This window comes from Candida dubliniensis, chromosome 3 (genome assembly GCF_000026945.1).
Source record: "Candida dubliniensis CD36 chromosome 3, complete sequence".
Taxonomy (NCBI): domain Eukaryota; kingdom Fungi; phylum Ascomycota; class Pichiomycetes; order Serinales; family Debaryomycetaceae; genus Candida; species Candida dubliniensis.
In genome coordinates, this window is record NC_012862.1 from 420,970 (window position 1) to 437,229 (window position 16,260).

General features: G+C 33.0%; 7 protein-coding genes across 7 annotated transcripts, besides 1 other annotated feature; 2 read left to right on the plus strand and 5 right to left on the minus strand. All coding sequences in view use genetic code 12, as the record gives it.

Annotated features, from left to right (window-relative positions):
- Nucleotides 1-175: 175 nt before the first annotated feature.
- Nucleotides 176-1,927, plus strand: CD36_81750 (dolichyl pyrophosphate Glc1Man9GlcNAc2 alpha-1,3-glucosyltransferase, putative; the record flags this gene model as incomplete). The annotated part of the gene is made up of 1 exon (XM_002419072.1): nt 176-1,927. The coding sequence occupies one exon, from the start codon at nt 176-178 to the stop codon at nt 1,925-1,927; it is 1,752 nt and encodes a 583-aa protein (XP_002419117.1).
- Nucleotides 1,928-2,268: 341 nt separating this feature from the next.
- On the minus strand, nt 2,269-4,128 carry CD36_81760 (uncharacterized protein ydr348c homologue, putative; the record flags this gene model as incomplete). The annotated part of the gene is made up of 2 exons (XM_002419073.1): nt 2,269-3,286; nt 3,845-4,128. The coding sequence occupies 2 exons, from the start codon at nt 4,126-4,128 to the stop codon at nt 2,269-2,271; spliced, it is 1,302 nt and encodes a 433-aa protein (XP_002419118.1).
- A 1,692-nt stretch (nt 4,129-5,820) lies between these two features.
- CD36_81770 (phosphatidyl inositol 3-phosphate binding protein, putative) lies at nt 5,821-7,518 on the minus strand (the record flags this gene model as incomplete). Its single annotated transcript, XM_002419074.1, has 1 exon — nt 5,821-7,518. One exon carries the CDS (start codon nt 7,516-7,518, stop codon nt 5,821-5,823), a length of 1,698 nt encoding a protein of 565 aa, XP_002419119.1.
- A 2,380-nt stretch (nt 7,519-9,898) lies between these two features.
- PMP3 (plasma membrane proteolipid, putative) lies at nt 9,899-10,066 on the minus strand (the record flags this gene model as incomplete). Its single annotated transcript, XM_002419075.1, has 1 exon — nt 9,899-10,066. One exon carries the CDS (start codon nt 10,064-10,066, stop codon nt 9,899-9,901), a length of 168 nt encoding a protein of 55 aa, XP_002419120.1.
- Nucleotides 10,067-12,372: 2,306 nt separating this feature from the next.
- On the plus strand, nt 12,373-14,697 carry POX2 (acyl-coenzyme A oxidase 2, putative; the record flags this gene model as incomplete). Its single annotated transcript, XM_002419076.1, has 1 exon — nt 12,373-14,697. One exon carries the CDS (start codon nt 12,373-12,375, stop codon nt 14,695-14,697), a length of 2,325 nt encoding a protein of 774 aa, XP_002419121.1.
- A 179-nt stretch (nt 14,698-14,876) lies between these two features.
- Nucleotides 14,877-15,464, minus strand: CD36_81800 (uncharacterized membrane protein yhr140w homologue, putative; the record flags this gene model as incomplete). The annotated part of the gene is made up of 1 exon (XM_002419077.1): nt 14,877-15,464. One exon carries the CDS (start codon nt 15,462-15,464, stop codon nt 14,877-14,879), a length of 588 nt encoding a protein of 195 aa, XP_002419122.1.
- A 324-nt stretch (nt 15,465-15,788) lies between these two features.
- CD36_81810 (conserved hypothetical protein) lies at nt 15,789-16,163 on the minus strand (the record flags this gene model as incomplete). The annotated part of the gene is made up of 1 exon (XM_002419078.1): nt 15,789-16,163. One exon carries the CDS (start codon nt 16,161-16,163, stop codon nt 15,789-15,791), a length of 375 nt encoding a protein of 124 aa, XP_002419123.1.
- Nucleotides 16,139-16,260: part of a mobile genetic element that runs on past the window's edge.

The window sequence follows — 16,260 nt, forward strand, 5'->3', positions numbered from 1 at the left end:
TTGAAAAATTCGAGACACTAATCTGGAAAAGAAAAAAAAAAAAAAATACGTAGGATTTAAACTAAATCTATACACACACACACATTTACACACATCAAGAATTGAACTAACTGTTTGTCTTTATCTTTTGTTGTTACCTTTTATTTGATTATTTGTTGGAAATATAATAATAATAATGGCCAAGAAGAAGACTGCAGGACCACAACCATCATATTCCAAAGGTAGGACCAAAATAACAACAGAAACAGAAACAATAAGCACACAAACAGATAGTGAAGCCACCACCACCACCACCACCACCACCACCAATCGTTATTCACTTCTAAATATATGGGTGATTTCTTTAGCACTTAAAATTCTTCTTTTCATTGGGTATCATTCCACAGATTTTGATGTTCATAGAAATTGGTTGGCAATCACCAATAAACTTCCAATTTCTCAATGGTATATTGAAAATACTTCTCAATGGACATTAGATTATCCACCATTTTTCGCTTATTTTGAATATTTATTATCATTATTGGTACCACAATTTGTTAAAGATGATGGATGTTTGGATATTGTTGAAATTGGTCAATATGGATTACCAACAATTTATTTCCAACGAATTACTGTCATTATTAGTGAATTGATATTATTTTATGCATTACAAACAATTGTTAATACTTCACCAACTCTTTCTGCAAAAAGAAGAATGTATGTTGCCACGGCTAGTCTTGCATTATCTCCCGGATTGATACTTATTGATCATATACATTTCCAATATAATGGTATGATGTATGGAATACTACTATTATGTATAAATAGTGCCCGTTTACAACAATATGTATTATGTGGATTTTGGTTTTCTATATTGTTATGTTTCAAACATATTTATTTATATTTGGCTCCAGCAGTATTTATTTTCCTTCTTCGAGGTTATTGTTTGAAATTTAATTGGAATAAACGTAAAAATTGTTTCATCAATATTGTCAATTTTATTCAATGGATCAATCTTTTCAAATTAGGTGGAGTAGTAATTTTGGTATTTGCAATTGCTTTTGGTCCATTCTATAATGTTTTCCCACAATTGATTTCTCGATTATTCCCATTTAGTCGTGGTTTAACTCATGCATATTGGGCCCCTAATATTTGGGCAGTTTATTCATTTCTTGATCGAGTATTGATTCAAGTTTATAAAAAAATCCCCATGAGTAAATATCCTTTATTGAAAATATTTCAATTTGATCCAACTTTATTGGCTAATAATGAATTATTGAAAACTTCTACTCGAGGTATTGTGGGTGATATTGAATTTTTCATACTTCCAACAATAACTCCTAAATTGACTTTTCTATTGACATTATTTTATCAAATCATGGCTTTAATCCCATTATTCATTCAACCCACTTATAGACGATTTGTTGGTGCCCTCACATTATGTGGCTATGCATCATTTTTATTTGGATGGCACGTACATGAAAAAGCGATTTTATTAGTCATTTTCCCCATGACATTATTGGTCGCTCGAGATAAAAGATTATTAACTCCATTTAACTTATTAGTTAGTTGTGGTTATGGATCTTTATTCCCCCTTATTTTCACTTGTAATGAATGGCTAATTAAAGTGGTTTACACTTATACTTGGTACATTATATTTTATTTCAATTTTAGAAAAGTAGTAAGACCTTCAAGGAATAACATTGGTCGTGGTAGTGGAATCATTTTAGACAGAATGGTCAATTTATATATTTTACTTTTCAATGTCGTTGTTATTATAACTAGTTTGTTTGATTTGTTTAAACATAAATACCCAGTTTTGCAAAATTTTGAATTCTTAAATTTGATGATTTATAGTGTTTATTGTGCTATTGGAATAATTAGTAGTTGGAATGGATTCTGTTGGTTGTATTTTGTTGATGACGGTATATGGAACCAAGATCAATAATGACTCAGAATTTTAATGTAACCAAATTGAGTTTAAACATACATTTTTTGCAAACGGCATTACAAGAAAACTACCCCTTTGTTTCAAAAAACTATATATATATACACATATGTATAAATATTAAAACATATATTAAAAACTAACACACATAAAGCTAACAAAATACAGAAATAACAAGAAAAAAAAAACAAAAAACAATAACAATAATAATAAACTGTCTAATATACATTAAAAAAAAAAGTCCTTTTTTTGTTTTTGTTTTCTCTTAAAAATCAAAACTTGTCCCATAATTAAATTTCTTCCCTCTTTACTTTTATACTATTTCGATTAGGTCAATTTCATCATTTTCTTACTTTCAAACTTCTTACTCTCCTTATAAATGAGTTACCTGGTGGTTTCAATTCATTGTCACCACTATCTAATTCTAATGTATTTAATGATCCTCTTCTTGGTTCTTGGTAAGGTGGAGAAGGAGGATGTAATCCGTCATTAGAACTTCTTCTTGAAGTGCTCTCAGATCCACTATTTTTTCTTAATCTTTGTACTATTGACTTTTTCCTTCCCACACCAACATTTGGATTCAAAAGTTCATCACCTTTAGGCGCAGGTGCGCCATCCAAAAACGTGGTAGACCCTAAACCAGCAGTAGTCGACCCGTGAATTGGAGTAGAATTGGTATTGGAGTCAAAATTAATCACTGAAGGATTTAGTTTTGGGGTATAAATACTTGATGTTGGGTCATTTTGTGTTCTATTGGTCTTGATAACTGGAGCTTCGTCATGGTAATTTCCAAAGGCAAGATTTAATTGATCGTCTTTGGTCATATTTGTTCCTCCAGCTATTGAATTGTTAGGCCCATCAATAGGGAACGCCATAACCGGAGCCTTTTCCTTCTTTACGTTTCTATGAGGTGCACATGCATCAAAGGGACCATCATGATGGAATCCAACAAACCCAGTAACATCCAACTTATCGATTGTATCCAAGTTCTTTGGTTTGACGGGGTCACTCTTTTTCTTGCTTGGTGACTTCTTACTGCGGTGGCTTCTTCTTTCCCTATCATGACCATGACCTTGTTCTCTGCCATGACTACGACTGTGACCATTTTCTCTACTGTGACCACTTCTACTATTCTCTCTTCTTCGTTCTCTAGATTCATCACTTCTACCTTCTTTCTCTCTAGGGTAGCTTTTCTTTGCGGCTTCAGGTCCAGCAGCCTCCTCATAACTTGGTGGCGGTGGTTGTTTCTGTGAAGGTTTTGGTGGACGCGGTGGAGCACGACTTGGTTTATTTGAAGTTTGTGCTCGTGGTTTATCTTCCAGTTGTGACAAAGCTGAAGCAAATGGATTCTTGGACATTCTATATCAAACAAGTTAGTAACTTAATTTTTAATAACTTTAAAAACTCGACGAAAAAGAAGGAAAGAAAGAAAGAATAGAATGTTGAGGTTACAATTCTATTTTTTTTTTTTTGTTGTTGTTGTTGTTGTTGAAAGGGGAGGAGGGGGGGGAGAAATTAGACTCGCCTCAAAGGTATCAAACGACAAATTGCTATTCGCAGATAAAGTGCGGCGAAGTCATGCCTCTGTTGCTCAGTACACACACACTCTCTCTGTCTGTCTGCATACATTCTCTGTTTTTCTTATTCATGCAAACAAATTTGATTAACAACGGGGAAGTTAACAAAAAAAAAAAAAAAAAAGAATTACAAAATAAAACTGAAAACCCAAAGAGAGTAAGAAATGGACTCAAGGCTAGTTCTATTAATCTGATAAATTAGTAACCACCACTTTTTTTTTTTTTCTTCCATGTAATGATATTAACAATAATCTCTCCTTTTCTTTCTCTCTCTTTCTCATTAAACATTCTTTCTTTTTATATTGGTGATCAATACTCAAAGAAAAGACCCAATACATACCTTGCATAGTTTATACTTGAATCACTATCTGCACGAACAGGAGTAGGTGGAAATGCACTTGGTCTACCAAAACTCTCAGTACTTTGATGGAATCCCACCGCGCCGGCATCATCTTCTTCATCGTCACTAGACAAATCTAACAACTGTTTATTCTTGTCCACCCATTCATCAAAATTATTGCGTGGCTGGGTTTGACTGATTGATGCTTGGCGGAAAGGGTTATTTGACGACCATCTCAAAGAATCCGTTGACGAATATGAATGATTTGATGGTTGTTGGTACATAGGAGGGGTGGGGGTGAGGGGGTATATTATGTGATGATGCTATTGATTAATATTGACAATAAAGTAATAAAGTAATGATTGAAATGAAAGAAAGAAAGAATGAAAGAAATTAGGAATTTGAACGCCAAAATTGAAATTCTCTTTAGTTTTTTTTTTTTTTTTTCCTTAGTTTGTTTCTGTTCTAATCACAACGCATATACCAGTAAGAAAGGTAGTCCTGTATATGGAAAGAAAAAAAAATATGCTTATAAAAGGGGAAACAACTAAAAAAAAAAAAAAAAAAATGAGAGAGAAAGAGAAAGAGAGAATTGTTATTAGTGTATGTGTATGTGTGTGTGTGTGAAGGAAATGAATGAATGAAATCAAAGAAAAGATCCAATCCAAAAAATCGTGGGCGGTTTGGTCTTAATATTTTGGTATTTTTGTGTGCATTTGTGCACAAGTACACGCACTCGCGTATAGAAATAATGGAAGAAAAAAAAAAAAAAGAAATATAGAATGCTTATGAAAATATGGGTCAAACAGGCCTAGGCTTTGTCTGTCTAATTTCCTCTTCTTCTTTTAGTAATTATCGTTACATTTATCTAAAACAATCTAAGAATTCATTTTGATTGGCAGCGTTAGGAATTAACATCCCAAAATAGAATAAATTGAAAAGGATTTACATTTTCATTCAGTATTTTAAAATGTTGTTTAAAACGGTTATGAGTTATATGAGAAATGAAATTACACCGTTTTATTCCTCGTGTTATTGCCATTGCCATTGTTCTTGTTATTAACAAACCAAATATTTTTATTTTTTTCAAATTTCGTTTGTTTGTAGTTTTCAAAATAGACGATGTCATATATATATTACTATACAATGGAATGGTTTTGTCTTTCTTTTAGACGTTCTTGTTTATCGTCCGATAATCGTTTTGCGTTTTGGCAGTGCTTTAATGCTAAATATAACTATGACAGAATTGATCAGCTAATCATTTAAAGACCATTCAAAGATTGATCCAATAAGTTGTAGGCGTTTTCAGCAAATATGATTCACATATCACATTCTTTGGTTCGTATTATTATTATTATTACTTCTGTCAAAAAAGTACCGAGCAGAGATCACAAAAAGAAAAAAAAGCGGTTTATAAATCACCTAAGCCATAAGTTACAACTTTCCCTGTACATGAAAAAGAAAAAGAACATTGCCGTAGTATAGGTAACCATTAGTTGATTGTGTGCCATCAACCAACCTTGTGACTGAGCTTTAAAAATGTATTACTAATTAACAAGTTGCTGTTGTTATTAGTCTTAATCGTACCAAAATCTAAAAAAAAAAAATTATGGAAATTGAAAACGCGTCTTCTTGTACATATTGCAGAACTCAAACTTGATTTGTGTAACCAAATTCTGTTACACTCATAGATGAAACATCTAGTATAAAAACGATACTTTTAACGAAACATTTGCAATGTCTTTGATTCAAGTACTTCAGTGATTATTTGTTTAATCAGAATAAACCAATGAGATCCATCCAGATTATTGCGTTCAGGGATGCATACATAAATAATTCTCAAATCTAGATTTTCCTGCACTACAAATTCTTCTTCTTGCATCTTCGCCAGAAGAAAACTATGCGCAATTGTAACTATCCATTCATTTTTCTTTTCCAGCTACTAACCATAGTGCCTATACTACATACATTATACATTAAAATGAACTCCAAACCCAATCATTAGGTACATCAGCAACACTGAGCCTCTTCTCGGTATGAGATGATTGTTGTTCTAGTTGTTGTTGTGCAAACAGATAATCATTACCCTTGCTATGATCCTTTCTAAATGGATTATCAACCAAAACAAACGACGTTGTATACTCAGTCTCCAGTTTGTTTAATTCTTCAATAAGATTATCATATACCATGCCACATTTCTTACATACTTTAGATTTAGAATTCGTGAAAAATTGTTGTAATTTGGTTTCAGTAGTATTTGATAATATTGGAATCACAAATCGTGCTTCATGATCAATTAATATTGTTTTATTAACCAAACAATCGGCACAAAATATCAATCCACAAAATCGACAATGATGTCGTCTAGGTACATCACAAATCATAGAAACAATAGGATTATGGAATGGCTTAACACACCACATGCAATTGCTTGTTAATGCATTGTCCTTCCAATGATCATGAACAGGTTCATTAGTACAATTGGGTAGACCTCCAGTACTATGGAAATAATCTGAATTGGGTATTATAATGGTGTACGATGATGTTGGTGGTATGACTGTTGGAGGAGGCAAATTTTCATGTTCATTAGTATAAGCTGGTCGTAATACTGCCGGAGTTAAAAGTGGCTTTTTCAATTGATACAATGGTTTCAAATGTTTATTGTAATTAATTTCTTTTGTCTTGAGAAAACTGGTTTGATTTTTCAATCTCAATTGTGGTGGTGAGTCTATGTTTGATTCTGATTCGGATTCGGATTCTGATGCCGATTCAGGTCCTGATTTCATCAGTCGTTCGTAAATTTTATTATTTTCTGCAAATTTATGTAACAATTGTTCCTCAGGTGATTCTTTTAATTGTAATGGTACTGAATATCTTCTCAATGGTTGATTCAAATCAAAGTTTGCTGGAGTGTAATCGTGTTCATGTTCTTTGTCACCTTCATTTAGTTGACCTTGGGTTTGTTCTTCCTTTGTGACATGCTTGAAAATTGAATCACTACTTGGATGTGATTTGGTACTTGGTTTATCTTCATTAGAACTAAAAGAAGTCTTTTTGGTACTATAAGTGTAATAAGTATTGACACGAGGAAATCTAATTTGCTCATCATAATCAAAATCCTTAAATGTTAAATCGTCGTCAGTATTATTTTTGTTATTGTTGTTGTTATTGCTAATAGTAGTACTTGTACTGGTACCGGTACTATTTCGACAACTAGATTTATCACTACGACAAATGCTAGAAGTGATATTGGAATGTAAATCAGATGCAACTGAATTAACTTTGACAATGTCTTTTTTTGTGAATGAAAATGAACCAAGTTCTTCCGACTGCTGTTGTTGTTGTTGTTGTTGTTGTTGCTGTTTCCCACGTTTTGGAGTATTATTATTAGTTGATATTGGAGTTGTTGAAGCTGTGGAAACCATTTTTTGTTCGCTTGATGATTGAGTATTATTGTTGTAATCTTGCAAGATGGCGGAAGGTGTTAATGGTTTTCTATCGTATCGAGGTTGCTTTTGCAGATTTTTTGAAAATTGTTGGGAATCGGGGGTTAAGGTTGGACTTTGGGTTGATCCTGAAGAATACTTCTGGTTTACTTGTTGCTGTTGTTGAGACTGAGTCATCACCTCATCTTGTGAAGGTATCGTTGGGGAAAGAACCTTTGTGTCGGCCATGAATAGGATGGTATTTATAATTTATCTATGGTCTAGTGGTGTTTCTGTTTAACAGGAATCTATTACAAAAAGGTTTTGAATAATTAAACAAGGGTAGAATTAAAGAGTATACATATATATATGTAAAAAAGAAAAACAATTTTTAAAAAAAACAAGATAAGGGAAATTAATAATTAGTTATATAGAAGAATGCAAATCTAATTCGAACATTGATGTTCGTCTTCTTTTTCACCCCCTGTCTGTATGTTTAATAAAAATCTAAATGCACAAATGTATGTGCATCTTAGTAATAAAAATAAAGCAAATGGATAATCACATAAGCAGATCAACAGATATATTAAAAACCGGAAGATAGATAAGGATAGAGAGCAGAGCAACAACAACAAGGAAGAAGAAATGCACAAGGGTAACAAATAAAACTGAAAAATAATAATAGAAAGAGGTCAAGAAAATTAACACTAAATACATTTTTAAACAATACATAACAATAATTGATTAAATGAAAAATATATAAAAAAAAAAATCACCTGAATTTCAGTTTAAAAAATATATATTATTATAAAAATTAAGAATTTTGTCGATTAAACGAATAGTGTTGTTGATAATAATAATAATAATAATATTCTCATCACAAAATACCTTTGGAAATAAAACTAATTGGATTGTATAAGGTTGGCCTAACAAATGATCAAGACTAACAACTTCTACTATTGAAACTGACACTGTCAGGGAACGGAGAGGGTAGAGAAGTTGTGATAATAAGACAGGAATCCGTTTTATTCGTAGAAGAACAATTGTCTTCTTTTTGTGTTAGAATTATAGGGCAGTTTTTGTTATTATATACTGGTGCTAGATAAGACAATATCCACAACGATCAAATCTGATTTAAACACATTGTAATAACTACTTGTTTTCATTATGTGAATAAGCAAGTGAATAATACTCTGATCAAGAAGTTCTACTTGCTTTACTACACACATTGATTCAATGATGTAAGACAAACCTTCCATTCTAACACCCCTCCTCCTCCCCTCCTCCTTCCTCCTCCCCTCCTCCTTCCTCCTCCTCTCCCCTCCCCTCCTCTCCATTTATTTTATCTATTTTTGTCCTTCCTTTGAAAATACCTAAAGTTAAACATGAACATTTATGGAAAACACCGTTAGAAGCAAGAATAATAAAAGTCAAATTTGTTCATTTCATTCAACTTTACTAACAGCAATATTATTATTATTATTATTATTATCCTTATTGTTCGGCTGTGTTCCCCCAATTTGTTTATATGCAGAATTTATACAATTATCAACTAAAATGGTAAAAGATTATTGGTTGATCTTTGTTGTCGTTCATGTACAGATTACACACACTGTTGCAGCTTTTTTTTTCTGCAACATTACTAATTGAAGTTATTGATTAACATTCTTGCGATATGAATTTGAAGTAATCTTAACCGATAACAGAAACAACAATAATGATAACGTCAGAAGACTCTTGGAGTGTGTGGGTGCTTGTGCTTACTTGCTTTGATTGGTAGTTCCTCCTTTTTCTGTTCTAGATGCAAAAATAATAATAATATCTCAGTCGTTTCGTTGAACTTTCCAATTATTATGATTTGGTAGTTTCAAGAAAGTCGTATTTCATATGCTCTTGCATTAACTTATTCTACCCTTTCCTTTCAATAACAAAAAAAATCGACAAGCTCTAATTTTTAGACTTATTTTTATCTCCTTGTCATCAATTCTCTAATTGGACGGTATTCGACACAAATTGTGACAAGCACAAAGCAGGGTTAAGGTTCCTTCTGACGGAATTAAGAGATTCCAAGAGTTTTTCAGAAAACCTTGTTAAGGCTTAGGACCGCCCAAGGCACGTGATAAACCCAATAAACAGGAACAAATACGAAGTAAAGAAATACCTTACAAAACTTTATATATACATAACAAATTAACAACAAGTCAGTAGCAATTGGAATTATGCTTTTATTATCTTTTTCTATTAGTGACGATTATTTAAATGCTTAAATAAACCAACAAAATAATTTTACAACTGTAAAGAAAGGATAACTAATATATGCAAACATAGATCCCAATTGATAAATTAAAAAAAAAAAAACAACGACAATAGAACGACTAATATATTAATGTGTTTTAAGGAAAAAAAAATACAAAAAGAATAATTATAATAATATGGTTTAATGACTAAGATTATTTTTAATGAAACCCGAAAACTCTGCAAAATAGGGGGGGAGGGAGGGGGGGTAGGATTAAAACCTAGAATGGTAGTAAATGGAAAAACATGAAAGAAATTTGGAAGGCAAAAATTGGGAATTAGCCAATATTCTTTGGAGTAATCAATTCATCAACAGTATCTCTCTGGTGTATGTTTAATCTTTCAAAACAACGTATAAGGCATGCAAGATAGCAGGGAACCAAATAAAGATACATAATACCAAGTTAATCCATAATGGGGTAGTGGCACCACATTTCATAAACACGGCCACTGGTGGTAAGAAAATAGCAATGATAATTTCAATAATCTTTTCAGAATTCATGATTAAAGGTGTAAATGGGATTGAATTGCAAAACTTCTTGGACTTGACGTTTAAACAAATGACTTTATGGGAATTTGACAAAAAAAAAATGGAAGGAAAGAAAAGAAAATGGAAGTTGTATTTATAATTTAGGACTGTTCGGAATTTTTACCTGACAAGCAGAAAAAAAAAAAAAAAAAATGATGATATCTCGGGGACGAAAGTAGAACAAAGAAGAAGACAAAAAAAAAAAAAATCTAAACAATAACTTTTCGTGTTTGTCGATTGTGCACTCTTTTTTAAAAAGGAAACCTAGTCCCATTATCCTACCTTAGTGACATCTTCTCCAAACAGATACTTTTTAGTTTGACCATATACATATATCTAGATACTGACTTGGAAAGGAACAAATTGTAATGTTGTGCCGTGCCACGGAGTCTCATAACTCAATTCCAAACTCAGTTCTTCTCTCTCCGCTCTTCTCCTATTCTAAGAACGTTATCTGGAATGAATTTTCCGACAACTAATTCAACTAATGGTTACCATACCTGCTTCGATAATTTAAATCCCAATTATCATTTATTTATTTCCTTCTTTTAGTTTACGAATAACTTATTCTCTTCATCTCCTCGTAGTTTGAATTCACATCCAAAACAGGCAAAAAAAAAAATATCGAGAGAGATTTTAAATCTTTTAATTGTGAGCTCGTAATTCTCTTCAACACACACAAAAAAATAACGTATTAGACATTTACAAATACAACTCCACGATTGTAAACAAAAAGACAATAAAAACTGCTGTACTGCAACAAAAAACAGGTTTTTTGTGAAAAGTCTCTTGCAATTTGATATCTTCGTAAACAAAATCTATAAAGTCGGACGCAAAAAAAAAAAAAAAATCTCCCGGGAGTGAGTCGAACACCCGATCCTTAGATCGCAATTATAAAACTGTTCTTTGGAACAGCGGTATTAACTAGTTACAGTCTAATGCTTTACCAACTAAGCTACCGAGAGTAATTGCTGATGTCGGAAATTTTTCAGATTATTATACCATTAATATTAGCCTTGTAACAAATATCAATTTACTTGTGTATTATATTATTTGAATTGCTTTATATCACAAAAGATTTACCAAAGAAGAGAGTATTATGTTAAGTTTACGAGTCTATGGACTCCTTTGGGATGGTTTTCTGGGTGTGTTTTTTTTTGTTTAATTTCAGTTAAAATTGTTAATGAAATTTTGTAGGATTGTACATTTCATCGTTTTAGGACTTTCCTTAAAAAATATAGCTGCCTAATATCCAATAAAAATTCTTATTAAAACCTAATACCAAGATCGGTAAAGAATTAGGAAGCATTGATATATAATACCTCCAAGATTACAAAGGTCTTGCACTCTACAAGGTACAGTAAAAACATTACTACCAAGAATTACAAATAGAGAAGGAAAAGTAAACCCTTCCCCAGAAAAAATCATAAAGATTTTTCTTCACAAACGAACCTCGGATAACAAAAAAAAAAAAAACATCTCCCTTTCATATTTTGCAGCTAAACCCCATCCCCTATACCAAAACTCAAGGAGACGCATTAACAGAGCAGGAGCCCATGTATCAGTTTTCTCTCCCTTTCTATCAAGTTTTCGGTTTACTTGTAGAGAAGATTTACCAATGGCTTACTCTTGCTTGTGATATCGCAGAGAATAATAACCATGTGTATTGTTCAACTTGTTACTCCAACCAACAAATATGTAGTACCCTGATTGACAATTCAAAAAAAAAAAAATCATCCGATTTTATTTTATTAGGATCAACTCCCTCCTAATAACTTGATGTAGTTTAGACAAAAGAAACAGAATTACTGGGTTTATCTTTTCCATGGTTATACCTAGTGGGTTATTTTGTCTTCTGAATTTTACCCCACAACGATTGTTGTACTGACCGCGAAAAAAAAAAAAAAAAAAAAATACCTACAATCTTATCGCCAAACAAATAGATTCTTCATAACAAAGTAGAAAGTTAATGTTAAATTGTATATACACCTAGTTACCATTAGAAGAATAGCTACCACAAAAAAAAGGTTAATCTCGAGCTTGTAAGACTACTAGTTAAGACAAGATACCTGTTTCAAACACTAATTGAATTGATTGTGGAAGAAAAAAAGTGTGGGGCGAGGAGAAAAAGTTCCAACAAAAATTTCTCTTGCGTATTTGTGTGTGGGTCCTTTTCTTTGTTCTACTGCTTCCTTGGGATCGGTTTTGGAGTGGGTGGTGCTCGTCGTGTTTGCATTCACAATAACAACTTTTCCCCACCATTGAAATTTATCTCCTTGATGTTACAGAACCTTAGCCATTTCGATATTTCATATTTAAAAATAAACCTATCTGCCCCCCTTTTTCCCTTCATCACCTCTATTTTTTTTTTTGTAATTTTTCATATTTCACTTCTCTCAACTTTCAACATCAAACACTTTATTTCGAAAATGGCTATGCTTACTAAATCTATACATGATGAAGATCATGTAGAAAAAAAGGATCCTGACACCACTCCAAGAACCGTTCAAAATGTTGTTTCATCAAGGTCACCTCCAAACCCAGCCAAGGACATTGCTGAAGAAAGAAATCGTACTGACTGGGATCTTAAGGAGATGCATGAATTTTTAGAAGGTGATGAAGCTAAATCTGAACAAGTTTTACGTTTGTATCAATCAATTGAACGTGACCCAATCTTGCAAACCAGACCTGAACAATTTGACATCACTCAAAAGGAAGAAAGAGAATTGGTTGCCACCAGAATCAACCAAATGACCAAGTATATGGAAATTGAATCAGCTGAAAAATTCAGAAGAAGATTGCAATTGATGACAATCATTGATCCATCAATGGGTATTAGAATGTTGGTCAATATTGGATTATTCATAAACTGTATCAAAGGTAATGGTACTCAAAAGCAATATGATTTCTGGGCTAAATCTAAAGAAGGGGCTATTGTCAAACAAATCCACGGTTCTTTTGGTATGACCGAATTAGGTCATGGTTCCAATGTTGCCGGCTGTGAAACCACCGCCACATTTGATGAAAAAACCGACACTTTTATCATTGATACTCCCCACATTGGTGCCACTAAATGGTGGATTGGGGGTGCTGCTCATTCTGCCACCCACACTGTTTGTTACGCCAGATTAATTGTCAAAGACGTCGATTACGGGGTAAAGACTTTTGTTGTCCCATTAAGAGATTCAAACCACAATTTGTTACCAGGTGTTGCTATTGGTGACATTGGTGCTAAAATGGGTAGACATGGTGTTGATAATGGTTGGATTCAGTTCACTGAAGTTAGAATTCCAAGATTTTTCATGTTACAAAGATGGTGTAAAGTTGACCGTCAAGGTAATGTCACTTTGCCACCTTTGGAACAATTGTCTTATATTTCTCTTTTGGAAGGTAGAGTTGGTATGGCTACTGATTCTTATAGAATTGGTGCTAGATATATTACCATTGCCTTAAGATATGCCGTTGGTAGAAGACAATTTGCCAACGGGAAAGGTAAAGAAGAAACTAAATTAATTGACTACACTTTGCACCAAAGAAGATTGTTACCATACTTGGCTATGACTTATGCTGCAGCTCTTGGTACTGACAGATTGGAACGTCAACACGAAGAATTGTTGGAAAACTTGGACAAGGCCTTGGCAACCAAAGACAAGTTGTTATTGAAAAACACCATCAATGGTACTAAATCCATGTTTGTTGATTCTGGTTCCTTAAAGTCTACATTGACTTGGTTTGCTGCTGATTTGATCAATGAAACCAGACAAGCTTGTGGTGGTCACGGTTATTCCTCCTACAATGGTTTTGGAAAGTCTTATGATGATTGGGTTGTTCAATGTACTTATGAAGGTGATAACAATGTCTTGGGAATGTCTGCTGGTAAGACCATTATCAAGACAGTTCAACAAGTTTTGAATGGGAAACCATTACAAGATTCCACCTTGGAATTCCTCAATGACGCCCCAACTTTAGCAAAGGCAAAGAAAGCCGTTATTAGAATTAAAGAACATGTTGATGATGTTGACCGTGTTTTGAAAGCTATTGCTGGTTTGATTAGTAAATTTTCTTCAGATTTGATTGCTGTTTCACATCAATCTTGGGATTCAATTGGTCCACAAAGAGTCATTTTGTCTAAATTGAGATGTCATTACTACTTGTTGGAAACTTTTAACGAAAGACTAAACGACAAGATTAAAGCCAAATCTCCAGCCAGACCACACTTGGAGAATATCATCAAATTATACTATGTCACTAACATTTTAGGTCCATTTATTGATGAATTCTTGAGATTTGGGGTCATTTCACCAAAGGTTGCTAAATACATTACTGGTGAATACCCACAAAGATTATGTGCTATTGCCAGACCATATATCATTGGTCTTACCGATTCTTTCCAACAACCAGATAACATCATCAACTCATTAATCGGTCGATATGATGGTAATATCTACACAAACTACTTGGATTCTGTGAAAGATATCAATAACCCATTGAACCACAAGGCTCCATACTCTGAGGATTTGGAAGCCATGTTGAATCGTCAATCGATTCCTCAAAGAGAAAGATTTGAAAGAAGTAAAGAAGCAGCTGCTCAATTATCAAAATAATTTTGATTAGGTGACTAAAAAAAAAAAAAAAAAAACCTTGTCAATCTTTTAACTCTTTTTTTGTAATGTGTCTTTTATTTCTATGTTTTTAAAAAAAAAACTAAATGAATAAATGAATAAATATACTTTGGAAATACTAAGTAGGAAGATAGACAATCATTGCAGAAGATGCAAAGTTTCTATAAGCTGTTTCTAAACCCCAACACAAAATAGTTTAAACAACTAAGTAACCACATACCTGTAATCCGGAAGAACCGTTCCACTAATGTTTTGTTATTTAAAAATGGATAAGGAAACCTTGTGACTCCATCGTTATTTGTACTCACCACTCTTTCAATATAACACCAATACATAACAATAATAACCCCCGTAAGTGTCCATGATTTTTTCGGTTTAACTCGTTCGTGATTATCAAATATAAGGTAGACATAGGGCCATATATGAATTTTAAAGTCAAGCCAAAAGTTTCTTTCAAATGAATTTGTGTTTAACAAATGCGGTAAAATAAGATGCATTACCCAGTAAGAAACAGTGACAGAAAATTCTAAATTGGAGACTACATTATATTGTAATCTCAAATTGTAACTAGTTGGGGTGACTATGGATTGTAAAATATAGATTATAGTCAACATCAAGGAAACATTAGTCAAGAATTGGAAATGACCACCTTTGACTAAGCCTGGAGGTAATTCTAGTTGGAAACAATCATATAATCCACTACAGCATATAGCTAGCGATACGAGACTTATCAAGCCCTGCCTTGTCATGGCTATTACTCCTCTTTGAAGCAAGGTTAAATGAATAAGAAATAGAAAAAGAAGAAAAAAAAAATCCCACCACCCTTTGATGGAAACAAAACAAACGAAATTTCAGATGAATCAAAAACATTTCCGTTTAATTTTTCTCGGCCTTAACAAGTTTTGTGGATGCGGTGTGCTTTTCTCCACAAGTCGTCGTCGGTGTTGTTAGTCGTCTTAGCAAACTCTCGAGACCAATTTCTAGAATCCCTCCACCATTCCACAACAAAACACTACACAAACAATAAACGAAGGAAACACATTACATGCCAATGTTATTTACAAATCTTTAATCTAAACTCTATTTCTTAACTGCAATACAAAATAATTACAACAGCCAATAGCTGCAAACACGGACATACACCCAAACCTACCAAGCACACCTCTACCTTTTAAGAAAGGATAAGGATAGCCACTTACCCCATCATGTGCATGTCTACCACATTCCCATTCAATATAAATCCAATAAACTAAAATATAACCTATTGTCCAACCCCATGACTCTTTCAAACTAACTGATGGTTGGTTATCAATGAACAAATAAATATAAGGGAAAAAATGTACTTGTAAATCAAGCAATAAATTCCTTTCAACTTCATCTTCAGTAACCATTGATGGGAAACATAATGCCATGGTCCAATAACTGTTCGAAATTAGGGTGTGTAACATGGCTAATTATTAAGGATCAGCGGAATGTTACATATTGGTAGAGAACGTACTAAAGAAAATAATACACTAATCTATTTCCTTTTATGGTAACACTTGG